The sequence below is a fragment of the Conger conger genome, chromosome 6 (assembly GCF_963514075.1).
Source record: "Conger conger chromosome 6, fConCon1.1, whole genome shotgun sequence".
Classification (NCBI taxonomy): Eukaryota; Metazoa; Chordata; class Actinopteri; order Anguilliformes; family Congridae; genus Conger; species Conger conger.
Window position 1 is genome coordinate 55,055,183 of NC_083765.1, and position 27,011 is coordinate 55,082,193.

A 27,011-nucleotide genomic window follows, 5' to 3' on the forward strand; every position below is an offset into this window, starting at 1 on the left:
GATCGCTGTCCAAATTTTCAGTAGTCAGTGCGCATGCGTGTTACTGGGCATTGTGGGAATGGTTGTTACGTCAGACCCCCACGGTCTATCCCCTTTTCATTTATCTCCTAGGGAAACAGAGGGAGGAGGAAGGTTTGGAAATGGAGACTGGTCAACAAAGAAAACCTCGCCATTATAGCGTTATATTATATGTTCGGTTTCCATAACCATGACATGTTTTTTCAGTTCAACATTAACGTATTTCAGCGATTCTGACACATATTTCGATTTATTATACAGGAAGTTTTTGTATCTAGCCAGTTAACGATGGGTTACGTTGCCTGCAATTCCACCAAGCCGTAGAGAGCCATAATAAAGAGTGTAGGCTATTTAAAAAAACGTGGGTAATTGAGTTATCGCAAGCTTCATCCAACATTTACAATGGGAGTTCGCAATTATTCAATATTTAACCACATATACTATTTAGTTACAGAGTCGTCTCCGAATACACAGTCAACGCTATGAATAAAATACGATGGATTTCATATTCTTGTCTTCAGTGGCGTTTGGCCTACAAAAATCTTTTATTATGATATTTATTCATAATTAATATCAGAAACAAACTGGTAATGTTTAATGACTGATAAAACAAACTCTAAATTAATTCATAAGAAGTGCTCATAAGTCATGCATCCAAGTACATTCATATGTATTCAACATAATAAAATTAAAAAATGGAATTATACAATAAAAGGTTTCCACATCTAGACTTAAACATATACAAAAATAATCATTTTTATACAAACTCGATTTAAAAAAATAAAATGTACTATAATAACAGTAGAAAATAAATATGTTGTGACCTGTTCTCACAAAATCCCAAAATGCATTTTGAGTTTTCTATCCATACCAAAATTATCTCTACTCCAGATATCAAGGGAGTTGTTTCCCATTTTATTTTGAGTGCCACCAAACTATGTTTTTGAGAAACAGCTTCAAATTTTCGTCGGGAGTGTTATGTGTAGCTGGGAGACTACTGGCACTGGGCTAACAAAACTCCTGGGCTATAACTTAATCTTCTATATAAACCATACTATATTTTTGCTCTGAACATTTACTCTTGACATTAAGACATACTGACCATGAAAGCAAATACATTAACATGTAGCCATCAATGCAGCTGATGTACTTGTTTGTGCTGGCTTGCCTTCAAACAATGCACAACTTCGCTGTTACTTTCACTTTGACACTATGAAGATGAAGGCCTAAAATAGCCACACAAAAAAAAATATTTTTACATAAATATCAATTTATGTATGTGAAATTGGCCGTCGACGTACGACTGATTGTGATAAAATTGTGATCAGGGGTGTTTTTGACAAGGCTTACTTGACGGTCATGGGAAATAAATCATTGTCTCCTGCTGCACAAGGTTGGAACACTCTCAGAAATGGAAGTGATATTTGAGGTATACATTTTTGTTCTTCAAGTGTCAAATTTCCCAAATGTACCCTGAAAGAATATTAAAAGGTACAAATTATATATTGCTGGATCGGGATACAATTTTTCGCAACTATAGGGTTCCGCCACAGCGACAAGAATTTGTACCTTTTAAGGCAATTTTCATACCTTTATTTCTGGGAGTGAAGGTTGTGGTACAAATCTCAAAATGACACCATTACATTACATTACATTACAATAATGGCATTTGGCAGATGCTCTTATCCAGAGTGACTTACAGTTTATTAGACTAAGCAGGAGACAATCCATAAGGGCCTTGCTCAAGGGCCCAGCAGCTGTGCAGATCTTATTGTGGCTACACCGGGATTCGAATCACCAACCTTGCGGGTCCCAGTCATGTACCTTAACCACGTCGCTACAGGCCGCCCACTACACCGCCCTGCCAACCTTCCCATGTGAACAAGCATGTCCTCACATTCCTGAAGCATGTGTGCATATCCTACTTCTGACACAGGGGGGCATGGAAAATGGCATGTTTAAGATCCTACATGTTTAACTTGAACAAAAAGGATAGTGTAATATGGTTGCCTTCAATGCAACACTCACTTAAAATTGTTTACAATGTTATGCAAAAACCTTTTAGATTTGCTCCTGTCTGGCCGGTGTGCTTTGGGTTGCATGTTGTACCAGAACCAGTGAGGTATTTCATAATTGGTGTCACATTTGATAATTATAGGGCAATTATCATTATTAACCAGTTAGACCAGCTCAAGCTATGTTTTGAAATATCTGGTAGCTGGTATCTCAAGCTGGTCATAGCTGGATTTTACAACAGGGAAGCCAACCCTCCAATTACTTTTGGTCCCCTAAAATGAAGGGACTTTGTATCAATTGTATAAACTCCAATCAGGGATGTAATTCCTACATTGATCACCCAGTATATCACTGTCCAAATTCTGTGCTGTATTTTTGCTATTATCTCTTCTATTATCAGTCTAATAGAGGTTAAGTTTGTAATGCCATTTTTTATGCACTTTGTACCCATAGTTGAGGCACTGTAACAAACTTCCACTTAGAGCCCCAATTTGGGAAGGGGTGGCACTGACTACATTGACTCTATGTGAATAGTAAGTTCTATTTATTTTGCTTGCCTTTGATTATTGTACTTTATTTGTGAATGGCAAACAGTTTATTTTGGAAAGCCTATGGTATAGGCCTATAAGCCTATATCTTTAGCTTATTTTTAAGCCTCATAATGGATTCCTTGACTGTCATTGGCACAACTCTGGGCTTCATGTTGACAAAGGCAATCAAAAGCCTAGAATCAAGACTAGATACTGAAAGCCTTCTCATACCATACATATCAACAGTCAAACATGGTGGTGGTAATGTGATGGTGTTGAGATGCTTTTCTGCACGACTTGCCATTATTGAAGGAACCCTGAATTCATAATCGGGTTATACAGTAAGGCAAAGAACCAAAACACAAAAGCAAGTCTATGAGACCGGTGCGTGGGGGGTTGGACCCAAAATGCACGACTCAGAAACAGGGATGTAATAAAGCCCCGTCAGGTCTTATTCAGGGAATGTCCAGTGAGCGTAGTCAAAAAACAAGCAATGTTCATACACGTAAAATCCAGCCAAAACCAAAGTACAGTACCGAGGGAGAAGGCAGTCTCGTAATCGGCACACCATGCAAAAAGTCCAGGATACAGGAAAGCTGTCAGTGGGGCAGAAGTACAGGCGGACGGTAGGCAGGCTCAGGGTCGATGACGGCGCAAGAGTCACCGAAGTCTGCTCCACGGGGCAAAAGCACAAAGACAGCAGGCAAAGCCGTGGTACAGGCAGGCAATGATCAACAAAATAGAAGGCAATAATCTTTGGCCAATAAACAGGCTTGGCTCATAACGGGCCGACAATGGCTTGACAAAACCGCTAACGCAGCTCACTGACGAACAGGAGGCAACAATTTCGCAAAAACATGACGTGGAACTGAGCTTAAATGCAGGTGTAGACAGGCGTAGACAATTAGCTTGAGAGCAGGATGAGAATGGAAATCAGGTGTGGAGGATTGACAGGTAAACGAGATAATTAGTAATTGTTAGTAATAAACCTATCCTGCCCTAGCGTTAGTAAATTAGTAAATGACATGCACAAGAAACGTAAGGTAAACAAGAACACATGGTTAGAATTTTAGTATTACCCAATCCTGATCTAAAGTAGATTAGTAAGAACACAAGGGAAATTGAAACAATTAGGGAAGTGTGAGTGACAGAAAGTGAGAGAGAGAGAAAGCAGGAATGCAAGGTTTGCAGAAAGACACAAAAAAAAGTGTATGCTAAACAATGAACAGAACCACATAACATGAAACGAACATAAATCATGACACAACAAGTTCGCAACTGTGACATGAATAAACTACATAATGTGACATGACAAGACTAACAATAAAATCGTAACAACAACTAAACATGAAACATAACATGACATTAAAATTAAATGTAACAAGAAATAAAGCATAACAACATGGCGAGACTAGACTAACATAATACGTGACATGACAATAACGTAACTAAGACAATGACTAAACATGAAACATGACATGACAAACATGAAACGTGACAGTCCACATCTTAATGGCTGAAAGGAAACAAAATTAATGTTGTTAATGAATTAAAGTCAAAGTGTCTTGAACCCAATTGAGATGCTATGGCAAACCTACCAATTTGTTTGAATTAAAGTAGTTCTGCACGGAAGAGTGGGGTAAAATTCCTCCATGGTGATATGAAAGACTGATATCAAATTACAGGAAGCATTTGTTTGCATGTCGTTATTGCTGCTAAATGTGGTGGAATCGGTTTAAACAGTTAATTTCAAAACATTTCAAGTATATTATTTTCTTTGCATGCAACTTTTATTTTTGCTTCTCCTGTAAGCAGCCTTCCTCCCCCCACCCCCATCTGTTTGAGAAAAAGCGCGAGATTTTATTTTTTATTCTGGGTTCTCCAAACTTCCCATCACCGCTCGCGGCTCGTAGAATCTGGTGCGAAGCGAAATGAAGGCAGCCATGTTGTAGCATCACCACAGACAGAGAGTGAGAGAGAGAGAGAAAGAAAGAAGGAAGAAAGGAAAGAAAGAAGGACGGACGGACGAAAGAAAGAAAGGCATAAAGGAAAAAAGATTGAGAAGAGTCCGTTGGAAATAATCACCCGAGGACAAAAACATTTAAAATTAATCTCAATCGGCCTTCACAAGAGTCCCACATAAACAGGAGACATCATGAGCGGGGGGACCCCTTACATCGGCAGCAAAATCAGCCTCATTTCGAAGGCCGAGATTCGCTATGAAGGGATTTTGTACACTATCGACACAGAAAATTCGACGGTAGCACTCGCAAAAGGTAGCTTGCATTTCATTGCAGTTTCAATGTGAAACAGATGCAACCTAGAGGGTTGAGGTAATCCATACCCTAGTTGGCACACATCGCAGGAATTGGTAGTCCAGCAGTTGCGCGTTTGGTTGGTTAGGTAACGTTAGCTAGCTAGCTAACGGCTAACTAGCGGATAGAAGGCTACGTTGTTAAATGACTGGTTCTAGCGAAGTAGCTCTAGCTAAACCGTATGATGGCTTGCTGTTTCAGTAGTTCGTTATCTAGCTAACCGTTCAGCAGAAGGTTAGTTGTGTTTCGATTAGTCACTAACTATGGTTGTGATGAGTCACGACTATCCTCAACCTGGCAGTGAGTGTTGTCATTAGCTAACGTTGGTTATATTAGCTAGCTAGTCAACGTTGTGATCAATAAGCTCGAGTTCACACTACTCTAGCTTACTGGCTAACAAGTGTTAGTTAAGTTGCTTTCCACTGCGAAAAGCAATTTATACTTAAGTTAGTGCTGAATAGCTATAATTTACAAGTGTAACGTTGACTGTACCTAGTTAACGTTTTGACTTTTGTCAGCACTAGGTAGTTGGTTAGTCTAGCTTAGCTAGCCCTAAATCAATTCAGTTTCATTGCTGTCATGATGACTGGCTATTGCCATCAACCAGTTAACGTTAGGCGACCTGGTCTCTAGTTAGACAAGTTAACTTAGATAGTTAATTTAACTTAATTATGTAGCGAATACGATTAAATGATCGGTAATTATTTTGATTGTAGAGTTGGCGGTCGTTATTCACCGATGTCCGGTTTGAGCCCACACGTTGTCTTAACTTTGAGCTGGCTAGCTAGCTAGTTGATTGCTTATATGCTCGTTAAATCACTAAAATGTTGGGAACATTTTTAAATGTATTAATATTACCTTAGCTACTCAACTGACGTTAACTAAAAATACTTTGAATTCCGTTGTAACTTAGCTCTAGGGCTAGAGTTTTTTTTTTTTTTTTTTTTTGTTAACGTTACTGTTGCAGTGTTTACTTGCTAACATCAGATCGTCTGGAGGAAGTGTAGACATGCAATGGCCTTCGAGCCACGTCGTTCCTCAAATGCAAAAGACAAAGATGGCTAGCACGTAGCCGGAGGCAGTGTCATTATTACGGTTTCAACATAGCAACTTGGCGAATTAACTTTAACAAATGTGCGTGTTCAGCCAAGTTATCTTTAACATGGAAATGTCTTCACTTAGCTTTTTCTTTCGAATATAAGCAAGTTATACAATTGCCCCACGGCGACCCCATTGCGACCCCTTTGTTTTACTACCGACAGCGACATTGCCGTAGCCTGCTAGCTAACGTTAGCTGATTTATTTTAAACTGAGCCAAGTTGGCTGACTGGTTAGGAATATACCTAAAGCGCAATGTATAAGCCTCATATCAGCAAGTTAGTCCAGCTAGACTTTAGCCTAAGTTGCAATGCAACTAAACATTACTCAAATGCATGGTTCGTTGAACAACGGGTGTTCCTCAATTAACTCTGTGATGGACCTAACTTTACCACAAGAAAATTGGTTTAAATGTGATTTAAATTTTTTTCATTGTGTGAGCTAATGGCAATCATTGTATTAGTGTCCTATCCTACGGAGCACCTTAAGGGACCTGGGTGAGACGAAGAATAACTTTTGCGCGATCTTGCAAAACTTTAGCCGGCTCATCTGTCAACCTTTGCTGGAACTTTTTTGTAAGATCCTGAGAAAATGATACCATTAATAAAAGCACAGGGGTCATTGTCACGGTGTCTTTTCCCAGGGAACAGTGAACATGGAGCAGCTACTCCTGTTTTATTTTGAATCTACTCTATGAATACATACATATATAGCGTACTCTTCTGATACACTGAAATAAAAGCATAATATGCATTTATGTACTCCTGTTTATGTATTAGCTAGCAAGAGAGATGGCTTGACCAGCGCGAATTCATATTATAGCTTCAGCATAGTGATTACTCTTGCAAACTGTCGTATTGGCTAGCTAGTACAAACATTGTATTGCAATCACATTGCAAAACACCGGCACTAGAGCCTTATCAGAATGAAAAATGCAAACATTTAAACAGGGCATCACTAGTTTTGCTGATTTGTGTTTTATGAGTTTTACATCTGCTTATGGATTCCAGTGAAACTGTCAAATCCGCAATAGCTGTAGGTGATGCTAATTTGGCGGTGCCGTGCTGAATACTGGTTAATATTCTGTTTTTTTCCTTTCCCATTAGTGCGTTCTTTTGGTACAGAGGACCGGCCCACTGACAGGCCAATCCCGCCTCGCGACGAGGTTTTTGAGTACATAATTTTCAGAGGGAGTGATATCAAAGACCTCACTGTTTGTGAGCCTCCAAAACCAACATGCTCCCTCCCCCAAGACCCTGCCATTGTCCAGGTAAATGATCCCATCTTCTTTGTAAAGCTTGCTACACCAGATTTCCGTACCATTCCATTCCATTCCATTCCATTCCATATTTGTGGCTTTGCAATGTTTTCTAAAGTTACCTTTAATATACAGTGGGATCACAAATTGACGCCCTTGATAAATATGCACTTAGTTTACAGTAAACTAAAAAATAATAATACCGTTATTGGCATAAACCTTATTTGTAAAGTAGGGTGCTTCATTAATGAGTTAGTGAAATCAGTCAAGAGAAAATATTTTCCTAAAAACAGGTTTCACAGTTATTGGCAACCCTGGTTTAATAATCTGTGCGAACACCCCAGACAAAAATGACTGCAAGGGGTCTTTAAAAGCATTGAATAACGAGTAAGAGCATCTCAGATTTGCATTCATTTAATTGCAAAACATTTGAGGACATCTAGAAATGTCTTGGAGGCAGCAAATGAGAAACACAGTTGAGTGAGACATAGCTGCATATCATCAGCTTAACAATGAAATGAGATATTATGGTTTGAAATCATGACACAGAGTAAGCTGGTACAATGACAGGGGTGTATGGTACACAAAAAAAAATTGCATACCTCCATTTTGACTTCACGGTTTGGTACATTTTCAGTAGCAAAGAAAAAAAATGCTTTCATTCTAGAAAGATTGCTGGCCTTCAGGTTTAGTTTAGGTTTAAGCCACTTTCATTTGGAGAATTCTGACATGTAGAGAGAGATTATACTGAAACGGTCCTGGTCTGTATTTAGACACCAACTGTGTAAATCACCTATGCATAACGTGTACAGCTAATACCACATGGACTAGCTCTTGTCCAACTGTATACTCACTGAGTTATGAGTTTCTGCAGAATCAAAATGAGCAAGCAAGATGACGCTGGCCTTAAATGTGTTGTTCATTAAAGGCAGGTACCGGCATGGTTGGACTTCAAGCCACAAGGAAGCCGAGTGATTTGTGTCAGCGTTCTGTGGAGCGTATGTTGGTTTCAGAGCAGCTTGTCTACTCCTGCACAAGTGTGTTGTGTTTTTGTTAAAGATTGTTTTCCCCCCCCCATCTTTCTAGTCATCTCTTGGGTCCACCCCCCCTGCGACCACATTCCAGTCCGTGGGCTCGTACGCACCCTTCAGCCGGGCTCCCATGGCTCCATACAGCCAGTTCACCACCGGCCCCCTGGTGGTTCAGCAGTTTGGGGCTGTCGGTGCAGGTAGGTGGCACCTTGCTTGGGCGATGGCTCGCAGTGATTCAAATTGCAACTACAACCATTTTATACCTTCAGCTGTGAGTTCATTTTCAAATGTGCTCAAAGCAATTTATTTTGGTTGGGAGGGTTATACAATGGGGTAGGTTATATACATTTTGTTAATCTGCAGAAAGGGTACTTAAATGATCATTTCTGTTACCTGAGAAATACACTTATTGGACTTAAGAACGGTCTCCTACAAATGCTCAATGGAATGTTTTGGCTATTATAGGTAAATCCTATTTTGCCATACATGTCATATAGGCAGTTGCTTCCTAATGTTGCAGTGGCCTCTCACAACTGGATTAGAGTTCTGGAGGCTTGAGGGAATCTCAATTGGAGATATCTGCGTGTTCAGTCACTCACTGAGCCCAACTCCAGATTGGAATGACACTTCCCATCTGGAGCAGAGCAGCTCAAGCCTGAGCCGAAGCCGATCACTAAAACCTAAAATGGCTGAAACTGCTTTGCCATGCCCACACCTCTAAACCTGCTGTTCCTCTCCATCCAGGAAGCTCAGAGCCCTCTGTTGGTAGCCAGATGAGCGTAGCGGCACCCCTGTCCCAGAGCACTGCTATTGGCTCAGCATTTCCCCCAGAGAGCTCAGTGAATACACACATAGTGGAAGGTAACGGTCCTGTGTGGGCGGAAAATTAGATCAAACATTTGTGCAAATGAAAACTATTGGTATGGCCGTCCAGGCTCAATGCTTGATATGGAAGCACTGTTTTCAATGCCCCCACTCGAAGCCGAAACCAAAGTCCTGTTCCATGTTATGCATGTTGTGTACAGTTAATGAAATGCGATCGGCCATCATAGACAATCTAAAAAGAGCCATCATTCTGCTTGTAGGGTCGATATGCTTTGCAGCTTTTTTACGTTTATAGCTTTTCATACTTTTCTGTTCCTCAGGTGTCCTCCGTTTGGGTACACAATTTTAAACGTTTGTTAATGTAATGCGCTTTCAAACGAGGTATCTTTGAGTGATTTCTCTCGTTGCTTTTCTTAGACTTTATAACTGAACGTAGCAAAACAAGGCGTGGCTTCGTGCTTAAGTAAAATGCATCATTCTTAGGTCTTTTCTTAGCTTTGACATTGCAGTTGGTCAGGTGTTTGTGGTAACCATAATTAACTGATTTCATTTCTGGATTTTAAAGTGATCATATAGTGAGAGCCATAAGCTCATGTCTATTGCTTCTATCGTGCTTGATGCCAGTCAGCTTTCATGTCATTTTGAATAGCCACGCCACGCCCTTATACTGACAGAGGACTGTATAATGGGCCTATTTTTCATACGTTTACCTTGTCCTCAGGCCGCACAAGTCCCCAGCTCGACCCTCTGGTGAAGAGCCCAACCCTGGAGCAGGCAGCACAGACGACCCCCACCCCTCCCGCACCTGTAGGGCGGAGGAGTCCCGCCTCAGGGAGACCCGCCCCGACTGGCACCCAGAAGCCCTCGGACGGTCCAGAGCAACGGAGAGGTGAGACGGGCAGAGCAGTTCACGGCCTGGCCTGGCTATCTGGGCCTCCCACCCCATGCTGTAGACCAGGGCTGCCCAAACCTGTTCCTGAAGATCTGCTGTCCTGTAGGCCTTCATTTCAACCCTAACAAAGCACGCATCATTCAACAGCTAGAGCCGGGCTGACCAACCCTCTTCCTGATGGTCTGCTGTTCACTTCAACCTGCACTCCTGATTCTAATAAGTAGCAGCTAAACAAGTTCTTTAGCTGTTGAATGAGGTGCGCTCTGTTATGGTTGGAGTGAACCTGTAGGACTGTATAGGAACAGGGTTGGGAGCTCTCCTAATGTCTTTTGGACATCTCCATTTGTTTCCTTTTCAGTGACTTGTAGAGGTCCATTTTTAATTGATTGTTCAAAGTGGCTTTGTATAAATCTTACTGTGCGTTCAATCTCATGCAATTGATTTCTGCTGCATCCGTCTTCCCACATTCATGCATTGACTTCAGTAATCACAGAGCATGCAGTAAACATTATAACTTAACAGGAACTGACGCCCCCAAAACCCAGAGGCAAGATTCTGAACCAGGAAGGGGTGATCTGTCTAAACGGCAATTGAGTAAGAGAGTTATTTAACTATTTTGTTTTTGTGCATTTTATTGTGTTAATTGGTGTTCAAATTATTTTAATTCCTTTGTGTGATTAAAGTTTAAAAAAAATCCCAGCCATAAAGATATGTATCATTCAGATTCTTCAATTCTAACATTGATTTCCATCTGCTGTCTCACTGTAATGTTAGGTGAGCAGGGCTTGCGAATACATTCTGCGTTTTCAACAGTTGTATAACAGGCTATCATTTGTCTTGATGGCTTGTTTGCCATCTAGACTTCATGGGGTTTATCCAACACTGGCGTTTATGTGAACGTAGAATTGCCAACAGGTGTGTTGGTGTGGAAGGGCTGTAGAGTGCAGTGCTACAGAAAACGGACTGCTGAACCTGCGGTGTCATGTTTCCTCCAGCAGGGGCACTGCCTGCCCGCCGGGGCCGAGGTGGAGGAGCGGGAGGAGGTGCTGGAGCAGGTGGAGGAGGAGGAGGAGGAGGAGGTGGTGGTGGTGGTGGTGGTGGTGGAGGAGGAGGAGGAGGTGGTGGTGGTGGTGGTCATCGTGGCAGGGGCCGCTTTGCCGTGCGGAGGGATGGTCCGGTGAAGTTTGAGAAGGACTTCGACTTCGAGAGCGCCAACGCTCAGTTCAACAAGGAGGAGATCGACCGCGAGTTCCAGAGCAAACTCAAGCTAAAAGGTTTGTCAGAAGTTTTTCAGCAGGATGCACCCAGATTCACCGGGTCACATTTCATTAGCCTTGTCGCTGCTTAATGCTAAAACCTGGATGTTCCCGGGCAGTAGCTTACAGCAGGCTTAAGGGATGTGTTGTGAAATAGCTGCCGTCCCGCTATGAATGCAGATGAGAAGGCGGAGAAGACGGAGAAGGCAGAGAAGACGGAGAAGGCCGTGAACGGGGAGGATAAGGCCGACTCCGGGGTGGAGACCCAGAACAGTGAGGGGAACGCTGACGAGGAGGACCCGCTGGGCCCCAACTGCTATTACGACAAGTCCAAGTCCTTCTTCGACAACATCTCCTGCGACGACACCAGGTACTGCCGCCACCGCAACGACAGGGTTTCCTCTCCTTCCGAGCCATGTTCCTCCCAAGAAGTGGTGGGAAATGGTCTTGGGAAAGCTACGGGAACTCTAAACGTTTGATTTGAATGTGTTTACAAGTTTCCTCTTCATATTAGAAGTTACTATTTACTATGCAAGTTACTATGTTACAGCAAAAATTAATATCTCAAATATGGGGGGGGGGGGGGGGGGGGATTGAATTTCAAAGCCTGATTCTTTTTGTGTTGATTAATGATGAATCTTACTTTTGTAGGAAAGCGGCAGAAAAGTCTGGAATTTCAGCATTCCCAAGGTAATTTCATTTTGTCGTCTTAATTGCTTGAGGTTTTCCCCTCAGTATGCATAATAGAGTGAATGAATGTACTTTACGGGAATTCAGAGACGCTGGATTTTCAGGGACTTCAACATTTGATATTTTATTAATTCCCCTGTAGTTAATGTAACTGTGCTGAGTTGCTACAGCTTCAGATGGTAAAAAAAAACAACAAATAACGTGGTTAAAGTGCACAATCCCAGCTTTTATTTAATGGTATTGTGTCGAAAGCGCAACACTTTTTAAACATATACACATGGTGCCCCCATTCAGGGCACCATAATGTTTGGAATAAATGGCTTTGCAGTCGTTTCTGAATTTGTCAGCTGTGATCACTTGCTCCCTTAGTGCTGGTATAAGAGGGGTTTCAGCATCTTGTATTGATTCTAAGCTTTTCATTGCCTTGAGTCTGTTATTGGCGTTTGTCAGCGTGAGGGCCAGAGTCGTGTCAATTAAAGTTGTTCCACCGTGAGGCAGAGAAAAGAATCATCATTAAGAAGAGAGAGCGCGGTGGTGAGCTCTGTAATTACACAGGGTCTGGTAGGCTGAGGAAGACCACGTTGAGGGAGGCATGTAGGCGTCTACTATCTGTAGAAGACTTCACAAACTACAGAACTACAGAGGTTGCACTGCAACCACTAGTTGGCTGCAAAAATAGGATGGCCATTTGCAGTTTGCTAAGTAGTACATGAAAGAGCCTGTAGAGTTCTGGAAAAGGTTATTGTGGATGTATGAGGCAAGATTCACATGCATCAGAGTGATGGCAAGAGCAATACAACCTGAGACTTGGCACTTTAACCATGTCAGAATTGTTTGGGTATTTTCTGTGTGTGATGTAGTGTTGGTATAGTGCTGACTGTGGTATGGAGGGTATTGTCCGTGTGTGATGTAGTGTTGGTATACTGCTGATTGTGGTATGTAGGGTGTTTTCTGTGTCTGATGTGTTGGTATAGTGCTGACTGTGGTATGTAGGTTGTTTTCTGTGTCTGATACAGTGTTGGTATAGTGCTGACTGTGGTATGTAGGGTATTTTCTGTCTGATACATTGTTGGTGTAATGCTGAGTGGTATGTAGGGTGTTTTCTGTGTCTGATACAGTGTTGGTATAGTGCTGACTGTGGTATGTAGGGTGTTGTCCGTGTGTGATGTAGTGTTGGTATAGTGCTGACTGGTATGTAGGGTGTTGTCCGTGTGTGATGTAGTGTTGGTATAGTGCTGACTGGTATGTAGGGTGTTTTCTGTGTCTGATGTAGTGTTGGTATAGTGCTGACTGTGGTATGTAGGGTGTTTTCTGTGTCTGATGTAGTGTTGGTATAGTGCTGACTGTGGTATGTAGGGTGTTTTCTGTGTCTGATACAGTGTTGGTATAGTGCTGACTGTGGTATGTAGCGTATTTTCTGTCTGATACATTGTTGGTGTAATGCTGACTGGTATGTAGGGTGTTGTCCGTGTGTGATGTAGTGTTGGTGTAGTGCTGACTGTGATATGTAGGGTATTTTCAGTGTGTGATGTAGTGTTGGTGTAGTGCTGACTGTGATATGTAGGGTATTTTCAGTGTGTGATGTAGTGTTGGTATAGTGCTGATTGTGGTATGTAGGGTATTGTCTGTGTGTGATGTAGTGTTGGTATAGTGCTGATTGTGGTATGTAGGGTATTGTCCATGTGTGATGTAGTGTTGGTATAGTGCTGATTGTGGTATGTAGGGTATTTTCAGTGTGTGATGTAGTGTTGGTATAGTGCTGATTGTGGTATGTAGGGTATTGTCCGTGTGTGATGTAGTGTTGGTATAATGCTGATTGTGGTATGTAGGGTGTTTTCTGTGTCTGATACAGTGTTGGTATAGTGCTGATTGTGGTATGTAGGGTATTGTCCATGTGTGATGTAGTGTTGGTATAGTGCTGATTGTGGTATGTAGGGTATTGTCTGTGTGTGATGTAGTGTTGGTATAGTGCTGATTGTGGTATGTAGGGTATTGTCTGTGTGTGATGTAGTGTTTGCGCTGTTGCAGGGAGCGGAGGCCGACCTGGGCGGAGGAGCGGCGGATGAACGCGGAGACGTTCGGCATCCCCGTGCGTCACGGCCGCGGGCGCGGGGGCTACAGAGGGCGAGGGGGCATGGGCTACCGCGGGGGCCGGGGACGCTCGGCCAGCCGGGGCTCTTTCGGGCCCCCGCGCGGCGGCACCGGAAGCTTCCGGGGCTACAGAGGAAGCCGGGGCGGCAGGGAGTTCTCAGATTTTGAATACCGGGTAAGCGTTCGGCGCGTTCGTAAAACATGTTCACTCAACGTAGCATCACTTATGGCTGTGTTTGCATGCACAGTTATGTCTTTAGTTTACAGATGTTTGTCAAATATGAGACCGTATGAATGAATGGTTTATCCTGAAGCGGTTCATTGAATAAGGAGATCCCTTAGATGTGTGGAACTCTATCATTAATATACATTTGATTTCACAGCATGTGTGCAGTGTATTAGTGTAAATGCATTTTTGTGCAGTTGTCTAACTTAAGCCCAGAGTCCTTGAGGCATTGTATGTTCAACCCCGTTTATGGTTTCTTCCAGAAGGATAATAAAGTGGCTGCATAGGACACCAGGAAGACGGATCCAAAAAGAAACCTTGCTCCTCGCGGTCCAGAAATTTGCTTGGGGTCTCGACTTTTGCCAAAAAAAAAAAGAACGATGAAAAGTACTTGCTGTATCTTCGTCACCAGCACTGGGGTAGAGGACTGCCCAACTTCAAACGGTGTAAAATGAAAAACATGCATTATAACGCAGTCGATGGGGGGGGGCTTATTCAGAGCTAAGTTCGAAATATTGGCAGAAGGTTGAGAGATTATGTAAAATACAGTACTTCAGTGCAACTATTCAGTATTTTTGCATCAATTTGAGTTTTTCTTACTAAAATTGTATTTGATAATGTTCTGTTAAGTGTAAAGATGTATGCAGAAGCCCGCTGATACTGTGATGAGAGTACTGGTCACTGATATAGCTTTATTTTTTGGATATATCCTGTAATGTACCTTTAGAAGCACCAAAATCTTGTATATAGCCAGTTGGGTCACAGTTACAGCTTTATACCTTGTTTTCTACTTCACGTATCTCGATAGCCAGTTAATCCCACTTCTCAAACTGCCTGCTGTGTTTTGCCGAGTTGTCCTTGTCTGAAATACTCTCGTTTTAATTAGCATTTTCGATGTTCTTTGATAATCTCAGTCCAGTGCGGCTCACGAGGTGAACAGTTTTCCAGCAAGCTAGAGCGAGGCTTCAGCAGCTGTTGTTCCTTTCTGGCTCGACGCCATTTTGATGTTTTGTAGTCACTTCAGACCTCTACTCAGACCCATTCACACGGAGATATGTGCTGGTTCCCCACTCCCTACAAACCACTGGATTCGTTGCTATCGGGAGTTGGTTGAAGGCTGTGATTTTCTGTGTTGGTAGAACAATGTGTTCATTTTACTTTCTACCCCATAGATACTACAGTGTCCATATTTTCTGACTCCAGAATAGGCCAGTCAATATGGAATTACGCTTAAATTGCTTACTTGTTGACATTGTTATGCTGGGAGCTGAATGTGTCCATGCCATAAACTGCAACTATAGACCCAGTAACTGGCCACTGGTGTCAATGACAATATTCACAATAATATAAGTTAATTTTGTTCCTATAATTACTGTTAAAGATGGCAGAATGTTTCCATAACTGGGTACTTGCATATTCCCTTGAAATTTCATGATTATTGATTACAAGTCTCCATATTACTAAGGATGTGCTTTTTTTCGCTTCCAGCATTTTTAAAGTACTTATCCAGAAAGCCTTGAATTACTCTTAAGGAATTATTTTTTCAGAAAATACTTGCACTTTGAAGAATTGTGTTTTTTAAGCGCGATGTCATCAGGTAACCCTTTAAAACTAATCTGTGGTTGTGTTTTGTGTAGACTACGTGGTGATCTTGGTTCGTGATGCCCGATATATCCTGTGTGAATGGATCTTGAGCTTTTAAGCATTGCGTTGGGTGCAAAAGTCTTCACATTTTTAACATTAATATTAGAGATGTCAAATTTTGGTATGGTTCCTAAAAAAATGCTATATAACAAGTGTTAATGGTGAATGGATTACATTGTATAGCAGGCTAAGAAATGTAAGCCACTTGATTTGCTGCCTTGTACGTGCAAATTTGCCTCTGGGATGTGACCGGAAATTAAATTAAGGATCTACATGCTTATGAGTAAGCATGGATCAGTAACTGGATGTTTTTTTTATATGATTTTGTTGCCTCTGACGGTGTGGGATGTGGCGCGTTGGTGTCATTGTGTTACCAAGTGACTGAGTGCTAGAAGATGTTGCATTTCTCAAATTGAGTTTGCCATTGACAGGACCTCTCCATCTCTCAAAGATGGATGTTTTTTTTTTTTTTCTCTTTCTGTTTTTGACCCATTTTACAAATCTATGAATGTTACAGAATTGCATTTCCCTGCGAGTCACCTGGCACAGTGCACATTTCTGTTTAATTGTAGGTTCACAGTAGGCTACTGATAAGGTAATATACACAATACACCTACAAAGGAGTTATGAAATGTAAAAAGCGGCACAACTTTGGTGTACCATTTCTGAAATTCGCTGAATGGAATTTATTTCCCCAAATTCTTATTTTATACTTTTGTTTGAGGGGGTGGGTGGTCACATGGTAAAACGATTTTTTACGGTGATGTTTCAGATTATTGGTTCTGAAGTTTGGGAGGTGCAGGGATATTGTAGCAAGCCACTCCCCTAAAATCTCAAAACAAGATAAATGACGATTCTGGCAAAGGCACTACAAGAAAACCAGACCGAGGTGATACATGATGTAGGGCAGCTAATTAAATGTCTAGTAATTAGATATGTACAGTTGTTTAAGCGTACATTATAGCAAACTGGCAGTACACTGCATGATAGTCGTGCCGTGTGAGAAGCCACAAAATGAACACTGAACAACTCCAACATATTCCTGGATTGTTGCAATAACTGTACGTTACTGAAATATCCCTTGCTAAATCGAGACCAAGACTGTACATACTGCCAAAATGCTATACGCTGTGAAGGTTTCATTTTGTTTATTCCTGATCTCTGGTTCGAAACTCAAGCAATTTAACAGCATGGTGTACTTTCAGCGCGCCTCAGCAGATTGGGGTTTTTATTCAACGCAAAGAATAAACAGTTGTTCAATACTTTTTGCCTCGTGCCTTTTTATTCTTTTCACAGTTCTCAATCTATACACCTCAGACTGTTCCATTATATCCTTCCTTAAAGGACAACACTTTTTTCCGACTTACCCAGTTCGATTTCATTTTGGCATAAAGTCGGAAAACTTTTGGTATTTTCTTTTACGTTTGCCACAAATGGCCTATGCTGAAGAATTTGCTTGAACATCTTTTCATGGAAATTATGTAGAATGCTGTATTTGTGGTGTAGAGTTTTATAGTGGAAGGCAAAGGCCTTTAAATTCATCATTAAGGCCTCGCTGCCTGATTGAACTGCCTTTGGACGCTGCTGATGCCTTCTTGCCTAAGAATGTGGCGCACGGCTAAGGTGTCAGACCTGGATGCAGGCATTGGTTCAATGCGGTTGCACACGATGCAGGGTTCGTGTCCTCGTCCTGCCAAAAGCCGAGTTTGGCCGGCTCTCTTGGGAACGGCATAATTGGCCCGCCACTCTGAGAGACTCGGGACTCGGCAGGGGTGCAACAGCGCCCCTATCGCCCCAGGTTGACAGGCACAGGGCCCGATGCGGTGTGTCCTGGACAACATGGGTAATGGGAATAGATGGGGTACAATTGGCCATGAAATTTGGAGAATAAAAATGGAAAAATCAGAAAAGAATTTTGGACACTGCCAGAAGGTTATTCTGAAAATGCTTACTCCTTTACTCCACTCTCTACCACCCTCCTCCACTCCATGCCTCGGAAATCAATCTTTGTGGACTCCCTCCACTGTCCCCTTTTCTCACACCAACCTACTATGAAAACCCAACCCACAAAATCTGCCACTGTTCTGATCCAGAAAGCAGCGATAGCACTTGGATTTCCCCCAATTATGCAAAATATTTTGCCAAATTTGTGTTATCACCCATAGCATCCTAACAGAATTATGAAATGTAATTTTGTTTTAGTGGCTCATCCTACCAACAAATTCAGCAATCTAAAACGAGGAAACGGGTTTACAGTTGTGTTCAAATAAATAGCAGTGTGTTAGCATTCTGTTCCAAAGCATTAGCAAATTTCATCAAGTCTGCATTATTCTTTTACAGGAAGGAAAGAAAATGAGTATTAATCTGTTCAAAAAAACGGTGGTGTCGACATTTTTCTCTTCAAACTCTCTTCAAACTGTATAAACTGAATATTTTTTTCAAGATTTAACTTCACTTTAAATTACTGAACTAATATTTATTTGCATAACCATTGTTTTTGATAATTGCTGCGCATCTGCGTTGCATCGAGTCAACCAACTAGAAACAGGTATTTCAGCCCACAGTTCCTGTGAATTTTTAGGTTTTGCTTCAGAAACTGCATTTTTAATGTCACCCCAAGTTTTCAATGGGGTTGCGGTCAGGGGATTGAGCTGGCCACTCCATTACCTTAATCATTTTTGTCTGGATCCAAGTTGATTGCTTACTCGTGTGTTTGCGGTCATTGTCTTGTTGAAACACCCATTTCAGGAGCATTTCCTCTTCAGCATACGGCAACATAATCTCTTCTATTATCTTGATGTATTCAAACTGATCCATGATCCCTGGTATACGAACCCAACACCGTAGTATGAAAAACATCCCCGTGCCATGATTTTTGCGCAACCATGCTTCACTGTCTTCACAGTGTACTGTGGCTTGAATTCAGTACCCGTGGGTCTTCTGACGTACTGTCGACGACCACTAGACCCTAAAAGAACAATTTTACTCTCATCAGTCTGCAGAATGTTACGCCATTTGTCTTTGGGCCAATCAATGTGTTCCTTGGCAAATTTTCACAGATTCTGCAAATGCCCTTTTTTCAACAATGGTACTTTACGGGGGCTTCTTGCTGATAGCTTAGCTTCGATCAAACGTCTTCTGACTGCAGCAGCACTTGTAGGTAATTGCTTTCTGGAGCTGATGAATGGCTGAATCTTTGCCATTCTGACTATTCTTCGATCCATTTTAACTAGTTGCTTGCTTTCCTCCGCTTCTTCCAGGTTTTTGTTGCCATTTTAAAGCATTTGAGATCATTTTAGCTGAGCATTCTATAATTTGCTACACTTCTTTATACGTTTTCCCCTCTCCAATCAACTTTTTAGTCAAATGACATTGTTCCTGCAAACAATGTTTGGAACAGCCCATTTTACTGCAATTCAGAAGGAAATATATTTTATAATAATGTGTGAAACATTTGCTTCCCTTCTTCTTTAATAAAGGACAATTAATGACACCTGTTTTTTCACAGAATGAATGAATTCTCCAATTAAACTCCACACTGCTATTATTTTGAACACACCCCTTTGAATGAATGAGTCAATTACTCAGAACAAGCAGCATGCATGTCATGACAGTTGGGTCTGTTGTTTTTCTATTACACCACTACATCTACAAGTAAAGTATTTGTCATGCAGAAATATCACTACTACTAAGAAAAGTGGTTCATTAGATTACTGATATTGTACTGCTATCTTCTTTGACACAACTATATGTATTTGATTGTACATAAAAACTCTTAAGCACAGCAGGTTCTGTTATTGAAGTATGTGAACATGCATGGATGAATTTATTCAACCGACCATTTCCCGACTCATATTTATTACCAATACATTTCTTACAATGGGAAATACTTGTTTTTCAATGTGAATATTTAACAATAACTCAATATGAAGTGTATATAGGCTAGGCTATTTTTCACTAATCTACAGAAATGTTTCTGAATTAGCCTGTGACAATAGCCTAACATAAGCGGTTACAGTACAAGGTGTTCAGATCGGACACATCGGGATTCTGGGATTACAGTAAATAGAAATCTTTGTTCAGATTTGATCCAATGTTGCTGGTTACATATTAATGTCTTGAGGCAAACCGTGGTGTCAGGTTTGTGTTTTTACAGGCTACCGTTTCCTACTACACACCTTGTTCTTGAAATTTACAAGGTATTTTGTAGCTTTTAAAAGGGCTGACCATGTGAGATCTGTAATTGGCTTATATTTATTTTTATTTATTTATTACATGGTAATATTTGTGGGCTCGGCAAGAAATAACGATTATTATAGGCCTATTTCTTCAACACAGGGCGTTGAAGCTGAATAACTTGTGGATTTTCTTCACTTCCCCCTCATTCGCGCCTTTGCTCCACATACTTCCGGAGGAGTGGTAGTTGGGGAGTGGGGTCAAGGAGGGTGGAGTGAAAAATAATGGGACGCACCAATAATCACTTAAACAGCCTGTAAAACTCATGAGAGGTGCTGGAGAATGAACATGAATACCTGATAGAGGTGATTTTTGGCACCATAAAACCACACAAGCTTCATTTTATGGATATCAGGACCTAAAATAAAACAATGGTAAGGTGTACAATATGGCACCTTTAAGTGTGTGATCCTTGTCTTTTGCCGAGCTGTGGTGTCAAGTGGATTGTTGTCATTGTACAAGGTCTGGCCTACAGTAAAGGCATTTATATGACAATTGTGTTGACATGGAAAAACTGTAGGTGCAGAATTAGAATACCCAAACATGAACATCTGTGAGGAGCAATTCTGTATGACCGTTTAAGTGCAAACTAGACTTGCACAATTTGACCTGTAGAGGGTGCAAGTGCATTTATGAAGTTTTATATCGCTTCCATGATTGCTACTAAATACAAGTGTTTACATGCAGTTTGGGATTTAAAGTATTTGGTTATGATCGCAAGTTATGATCGCAATGATGCTAAATATGGTGCCAGGGAAAACAAAACAATTGTCAAAGTTTTTTTTATTGTTAAATGTTCATCTGTAATAAAGCAAATAGTTTTTTTTTTTTGTTTTTTTTTTTACTTACAGAAGCTTTCAAATGTAAAATACAAAAATGTACAATTCCATGTTGAAAAAGTTGTATTCCACACAAAGCAAATGGGTCTAGAGCAAGCAAGTCTGGGCTCTAGCATAAACTATTAGCACTTGGCAGTTTGAGCGAAAGGAACGTGTATGGAGAACTGGTCTGACCAAGTGCAATGAAATGAGTTGAAATCACACACCATCTTCAGAACTGTTCTGCATATCTAACATGACGAGCACGTACATAAGTGCCATGAGAACGGTTTGCCTTTATCTTTCCTTCCCTTTAAACCTTGCCGTGGTCTTTCTTGGCAGTCATTTTGTCTTAAAGTTTGCTGAAGAGAACAGGATTAGCACTTTTAGAATCATGTGGTACAGCTATATATATGTTTTGGAGAAATGGGTCTTTCACAGAAGAGACTAACAAGAAGTATAATAATCCATATTTATACAGCTCTTCAACCCCCACAAAGCCAATACCCCCTAACTAAAGCAATTTGTTTGGAAATAAACACGACTGACAACCTCAAGTGAAACCATACCCAAAATTCAAGTACTTGTCTTTCTACATTGCGTTTTTGTTGCAGTTAAGAGACTACGCAATAGTAGTCGAACAGTTCATTCTCATATTTTCTGTCTGAATTACATTTTCTTTTTAGTAGAGCCAAGTTGTAATCCATTCAACCCTGCAGAGAAATGCTAACAGTTAACAGTTCAAGGTCTTTAGGATTTCTGTTAAAGGAGATTCTGTTTTCGGAGAGTAACGGGGGAAAAAAAGCAACAAACCCCATATTCTGATTGTGCAAAGCGTGTTGCCATAAAAAGTATACATATGTACACAGCAAACAATTCTCTGTAAACGTGGTATGTTAGTTTTCAGAAAATGGTGTCATAAATACAGGCAACATTGGCATCCACAAACATGAGAAAAAGGTAACATTCTGGGTGTTTAAAAACAGCCCACCTCAGTAGAAAGCAAAGATGTGGTCTCAAGTCACCCTATTCTCAGAAAATATAGCCCCCTCCCCACCCATTCCATATTTATAATGGCATATTTGGTAACCTTATATATATATAAATATATTGATGCAGTTAACTCTGTAGCAAAGAAAATGTGCTTTTCACCATCTTACCTAAGGGGAAGAAAAATAGTAATCTCATACATATGCCTATATTAGCCACACAAAACATACAGTAATGGTATGACTTTTCACAAAGTACAAAAATAAGATTAATACTGTTAATATTTGTACAAGAAATATAGTATATTTAAATGACCAAATGGTGAGTTTAGTTTTAAGAGGTGAATAGCTATTTCAGAAACAAGCTGCAAATCAGGGAAAACAAAAACCAAGCTCAGAACTAAGAACGTTGACCATTGGACATTATGTTTATTATACAATGGGGTGGACGACTGCAATTTATTAATAGACAATATTGGACTCCATTTTACACTGAAGCACCAGTCACCATCTGAATGACACTTTGGTTGGAAAATAATTATCTGCAAGTTACCAATATTAGCATGGCACACAGACACTGCTATTATTATTCTTACTTCGTCAGTTGTCAAAAATAGTAGTGTCTTCCACATTGCACGTATGCAATGAGTACTATACTTATGCTGAGCCTGCTCAAAGCTTCTAATAACAGGAAGTAAATTATTAATATAACAAATCGAGTAATTCACAAACTATGAAACAATTGTGAAAAGCTGTAGGCTGGTTCACCACATGATTTTGCATGGGATTTGGCAGTCACAACTTCCTGGAGACACAGTATAGCTAACAGAGGGGCAACCAGAAGAACCCCACAGACACAGACACACAACATCACATTCATTTGGCTGCAGTAGCGTCACGGATGGCCACACAATGTGCATGCCACAGGCTACCGAAGTCGCAGGAAATAAAGCGTGTACGTAAATCAGGCGGGGGGACACGACCATCAGACCAGCTGCTCCTAAACGTGGCTCATGCGTGACTCCATAGCCAGTTCAAGGACTTAGAAAACATTTGCTTTGAAAATGGGGGGGGGGGTCTGAAATGGAAAAATACATACAAAATACTTGCATGCTTTTCGAAAAATGCATCTCTCGTTTTCCATTTTACACCTTTTCGGATGAGGAGAACGACTGCCGCTAATGGCCGCGATTACACCACGAGCCTATGTACATTTCCTTCACATCTCGGTCGGTCAGTCAGGTTAGAAGCGGCGCTCCACATCCCAGACGGACGTTTGGCCGGGTCAGAACTGGTGCAGGTAGGAGGGCCGGTGCTCGGGTTTGAAGGGGAAAGTCTTGAAGCCCTTGTTGACGGGTTTGTGCTGGGAAGCTTGCTGTGGCTGCACCGGGCTCTGCTGTGGTTGTTGCTGTTGCTGTTGTTGTTGTTGCTGCGTGTACGCGAAGCTGGAGGAGATCCCCGGGGAGGGTGAGCAGTCGCCCGCCGTCGACCACACCGCCGACTGCAGCATCTGCATGGAGTCGTTCCATTGGCTGGTGGGGATGGTCATCTGGTACAAGGAAGAGCTCGGATTGGGCAGGGTGTTGGTGTGGGGGGAGGAGTGCTGCCAGGGGGCCTTGGGGGGCCAGGTCTTTGTTTTACTCTCCTGCGGAGCAGAAGAGGAAGAAATGGTTCAAACAAGTTACCCAAAACAAACTCACAACTGATAATCAGCTAACACAATCTATTAAAAAAAACATCATAACAAACACTACAGCACAAGGAGAGAAGAGGAAGTGTCAATAACTCCGCATGTAACCTTGGCACAAAGTTCTATCTCAAAAGAAAAGATGATGAAATTAAATGTACATCACAACTGCTGGACTACAACAATTAAAAATATGCACAAATGAAACAAAATTGTTCATAGTTTATTAAATACAATTAATAATTGCTGTTAAATTCCATGTTAAACAGCAGTGCTACATCAGAACAAAACACTAACCTTGTAATACGATGTAAATTCAATAAAAACATTTCAATGAAAAGTTAAGTTTTTTAATTTGTTTTAATTAAACTCTTTACTGGGTCATACCCATGATGCTTTATTCTGGTATTCACCCTCAGAATTGTTCGTCAAAACATCTGAGGCTTCTATCTGGAATTTACCTGATGGGTCTTGTAAATGACTCTAGCGTTGTGTAAACTTGTACAAAAATGGGGAGCAACAGACACATCTCAGAGACTTAAGAATGGGAAGGGGATAGCAGGAGGCTGATTGTAACTGTTGAAAAATCACAGGAGTGGAGAAAACTGTCCAATAAGGCCATGGCTGAAAGCTGGCAAGCCGCAGATACGACCATCTGTCCGAGACGCCTCACCTGAGCACCGTCATCCCCGGAGTGGTGTAGAGGTGGCGAGGAGAGAGGGCACACTTCCTGCTCTCCACAGCTGTGTTTTCTGAAGAGTAAAAGGCATGTAAACAGCACAGCCCTTGGGCGCAAAATGGTGTCCAAACACCTGGTCCTACTGAACCACTGCGTCTGGTGTAGATTTTCCAGGTGAATTTAAAAATCAGCAGACCAAGTAGCTCTCCAGGACTGGAATTAAACCTGCAGACATTGTGGCTCTCCAGGACTGGAGGCTGAATGATTTAAGACAGCCAATCAGGCCAACCAATGCTCCTGGAGACCCGGTTTTCACCTTAACTGCAGAAGAAAGCAAGCAGTTGAGGTGAGCAATTGATAGTTACCAACTGCTTTAGAATTTATTTCAACTGGGTAAAAATAACCATCCATCAGGCCCCGTGTTTTAAGATATCAGCACCCACTCTCACACTCTACTACAGCAAAAAGGAGGAGAAATAAAAAGGATGGTTTACAGGACCACACACATCAGCCTTCGCTATCTAAAATGGCCACAAAACTCTTTTGCAAAGAGCAGTGATGGAGAGCCCAATTTCCCCCTCCCCCTCCATGTCCTGTGGTCAGCTCCCTGCATTAACATTTAGCAACATCATCCGATAATTACGCAAAAACGTCAATCGTGTCACGTGGGAAATCGTTTAACAAGCAGCTTGGAAAAATATCAGTTAGACCCTAAAATATGCATACTTCTACCAAAATTGCAATGGTTTTACTTGGATCAGTGAGGAACACAAATCGAAAGCTCAAGGATGATAGAGAAAGCTCAAAACCACAAAAAATATGCGTGTGGGCCTTTAACACGCAACATTTCCCTTAGGAAAGTCAGGGGCCGTGATTGAGAAAGGGGGGGGTGCACAGCTGTACCTTCTCTGTTTGACAGCAGCTACGAGGTCAGGTCCTGAGAACATGGAGAACAGGCTGTCCCCATTGGCCGAGGAGGTCTCATCGCTGGAGCTGGCCGAGTCCCCCTGATTGGCTGACCAGCTGCTGTTCATAGCATCCCTGGTCACATGACAGAAGGATCTATGGTGAGTTTTGTTCCTTCCTTCATCCCCCATTGAATGTGCCATTCTGAATGCAAAACTGTTTACAGACTCAACCTCACACAGTACTAGATACAGCAATCACCTATGAAGTGAGTGACATTTATCATTAGCTCACCCCTCTGTGTAGTACTCAGGGTGGGGCCAGGTCCTGTGTCTCTCGTCAGAGATTGGCCAGTTGCTGCGCGTGTTGCTGGGGCGACGGACGTGCTGCGCTTGCCGTTTCTGCTGCATGGCTTGGTTCACCCCGGCCACGTAACGAGCAAACTCGGGGTCGGAGCCAACTACGTACGAGAAGATACGGGAAGACACAAACCCCACAGTCAGCCTCTGCTCTGGCTCCACTCAGAGCCAGAACAGGAACTCAGAAGCACAACGGCTACAAAATAAAACAGAACTACAAATAAGCCAAGTCCAGTATAAACACTTACATAGGAAATATACACAAAATCTGTGAAACGCATACTGACATTTATGCAGGTGTATGGGGGGAAAAAAATTGCAAAAACAAGAGTTGAAGATACTGAGAGATATGAATCAATAAACTAAGGCGGGGTGCACAACTCCAGTCCTCACTGGCCGTTCTGTGTACTGATTTCTGTTCCAACCAATTGCCATGCTTTTCATTTGCGGACTGCTCTATAATATTACCCGGGTTCAAGCCTGTACTTGAACACAATAAAAATCCTGAAATGGACTGGCCCTTGTTGTGCACCCTTAAACTAAGGCTAAAGATAATTTCTCACTGGCCCACAATTGCAGGGATAGACCAGGCCACAAACTTCTGCATGGTCAGGGACCCCCTATTGACTGTCCGTCACCATGGTTTCACTTTTGTTTCCCTCACACCGTTCGTACGGGAGTGAGACTTTCCAACTGCGCGTTGCTCTGCTATCCTGTGTAATCCCGGGGGGTGTTTTTCTGTGAGTGTGGGCATCGAGCCACGGCTCCTCCTAGCCATGGTATTTGTGGGGCACCATAGACATGAGCATTAATGCAACTTGCCTGTAATGTGTCCCAGGGCTACACTTCAAAGTAAATGTAGCAAAACATAACTGCCCCTTTACTGCCCTACTGGCACAAAGGCAGTTTCTTGCCACAATTAGCTTGGGTTGTTTTTAATCACAAGGGAACTTAAGGCAAAGTGTATGCTTTTCCCTATGCAATGACACATTTTCTGGCTCATGTCGTGAAGTTAAGGCCTGTGGATGGAGAACGCTTTTTCCGAGATGCACATCTGTTAGCCAAATGGGGTAATGGGCTAAAGGATGGAAAACATCAGCATATCTGAGACTGCGAAACATGACTGTGACAAAAAGAGCAAACCTTCCACCCAAAGAATGATGAATGCCCCGTGAATGTAATGACTTGACAGGACGTCAAGTGCTCTTGACAGGACGCTTGGGTCTTTTTGATCAGACAGGAGCTTGGAACGGTTCTGTGTTTCAGTAGAGACCGTTCCTATCCCACACCATGAGCAGGGGTCCTGAGAGCCCCTCCACTGCATCTCAATCTCAAATCGAACAGCACGATGGAACCGAACACAATGGGAGGAGTGTGGCATTAAAGTCTAGAGTGGTCCGCTCTTCAGCCATATGAACCCCCGTCCCCCATGCGGGGTGCGTGCGGG

The 27,011-nt window shown here is 41.9% G+C and overlaps 2 protein-coding genes across 10 annotated transcripts in view; one reads left to right on the plus strand and one right to left on the minus strand.

Moving 5' to 3' along the window:
- Positions 1 to 4,440: 4,440 nt before the first annotated feature.
- Positions 4,441 to 17,152, plus strand: LOC133130661 (protein LSM14 homolog A-like). 6 transcript variants are annotated; one of them, XM_061245396.1, is made up of 12 exons: positions 4,441 to 4,840; positions 7,084 to 7,247; positions 8,322 to 8,463; positions 9,011 to 9,127; positions 9,813 to 9,980; positions 10,506 to 10,577; positions 10,979 to 11,257; positions 11,420 to 11,609; positions 11,891 to 11,929; positions 13,958 to 14,029; positions 14,118 to 14,195; positions 14,513 to 17,152. In XM_061245396.1, exons 1-12 carry the CDS (start codon positions 4,720 to 4,722, stop codon positions 14,628 to 14,630), a joined length of 1,560 nt encoding a protein of 519 aa, XP_061101380.1. In that variant the 5' UTR covers positions 4,441 to 4,719; the 3' UTR covers positions 14,631 to 17,152. The 6 variants fall into 6 exon arrangements, with proteins under 6 accessions (XP_061101380.1, XP_061101379.1, XP_061101381.1 ...); XM_061245395.1 differs by having other exon boundaries at positions 4,442 to 4,840; positions 14,510 to 17,152; XM_061245397.1 differs by having other exon boundaries at positions 4,442 to 4,840; positions 13,958 to 14,195; positions 14,510 to 17,152.
- Positions 17,153 to 22,338: 5,186 nt separating this feature from the next.
- LOC133130983 (granule associated Rac and RHOG effector protein 1-like) overlaps positions 22,339 to 27,011 on the minus strand; it is a 31,298-nt gene continuing 26,625 nt past the window's right edge. For all 4 annotated transcript variants that reach the window (XM_061246012.1, XM_061246013.1, XM_061246010.1 and 1 more), the window contains exons 11-14: positions 25,500 to 25,665; positions 25,203 to 25,340; positions 24,294 to 24,372; positions 22,339 to 23,578 (exon numbers count right to left, since the gene is read on the minus strand). In XM_061246012.1, coding sequence (XP_061101996.1) covers positions 23,219 to 23,578; positions 24,294 to 24,372; positions 25,203 to 25,340; positions 25,500 to 25,665 — 743 coding nt within the window. In that variant the 3' untranslated portion in view covers positions 22,339 to 23,218. The remainder of the gene's footprint in view (positions 23,579 to 24,293; positions 24,373 to 25,202; positions 25,341 to 25,499; positions 25,666 to 27,011) is intronic.

Coding starts and splice junctions, on each gene's coding strand:
- LOC133130661 (XM_061245395.1), top strand. CDS start 4,720: ATGAGCGGGGGGACCCCTTACATCGGCAGCAAAATCAGCCTCATTTCG. Junction 4,841..7,083: donor GACGGTAGCACTCGCAAAAG/GTAGCTTGCATT, acceptor CTTTCCCATTAG/TGCGTTCTTTTGGTACAGAG. Junction 11,930..13,957: donor GGAATTTCAGCATTCCCAAG/GTAATTTCATTT, acceptor GCGCTGTTGCAG/GGAGCGGAGGCCGACCTGGG.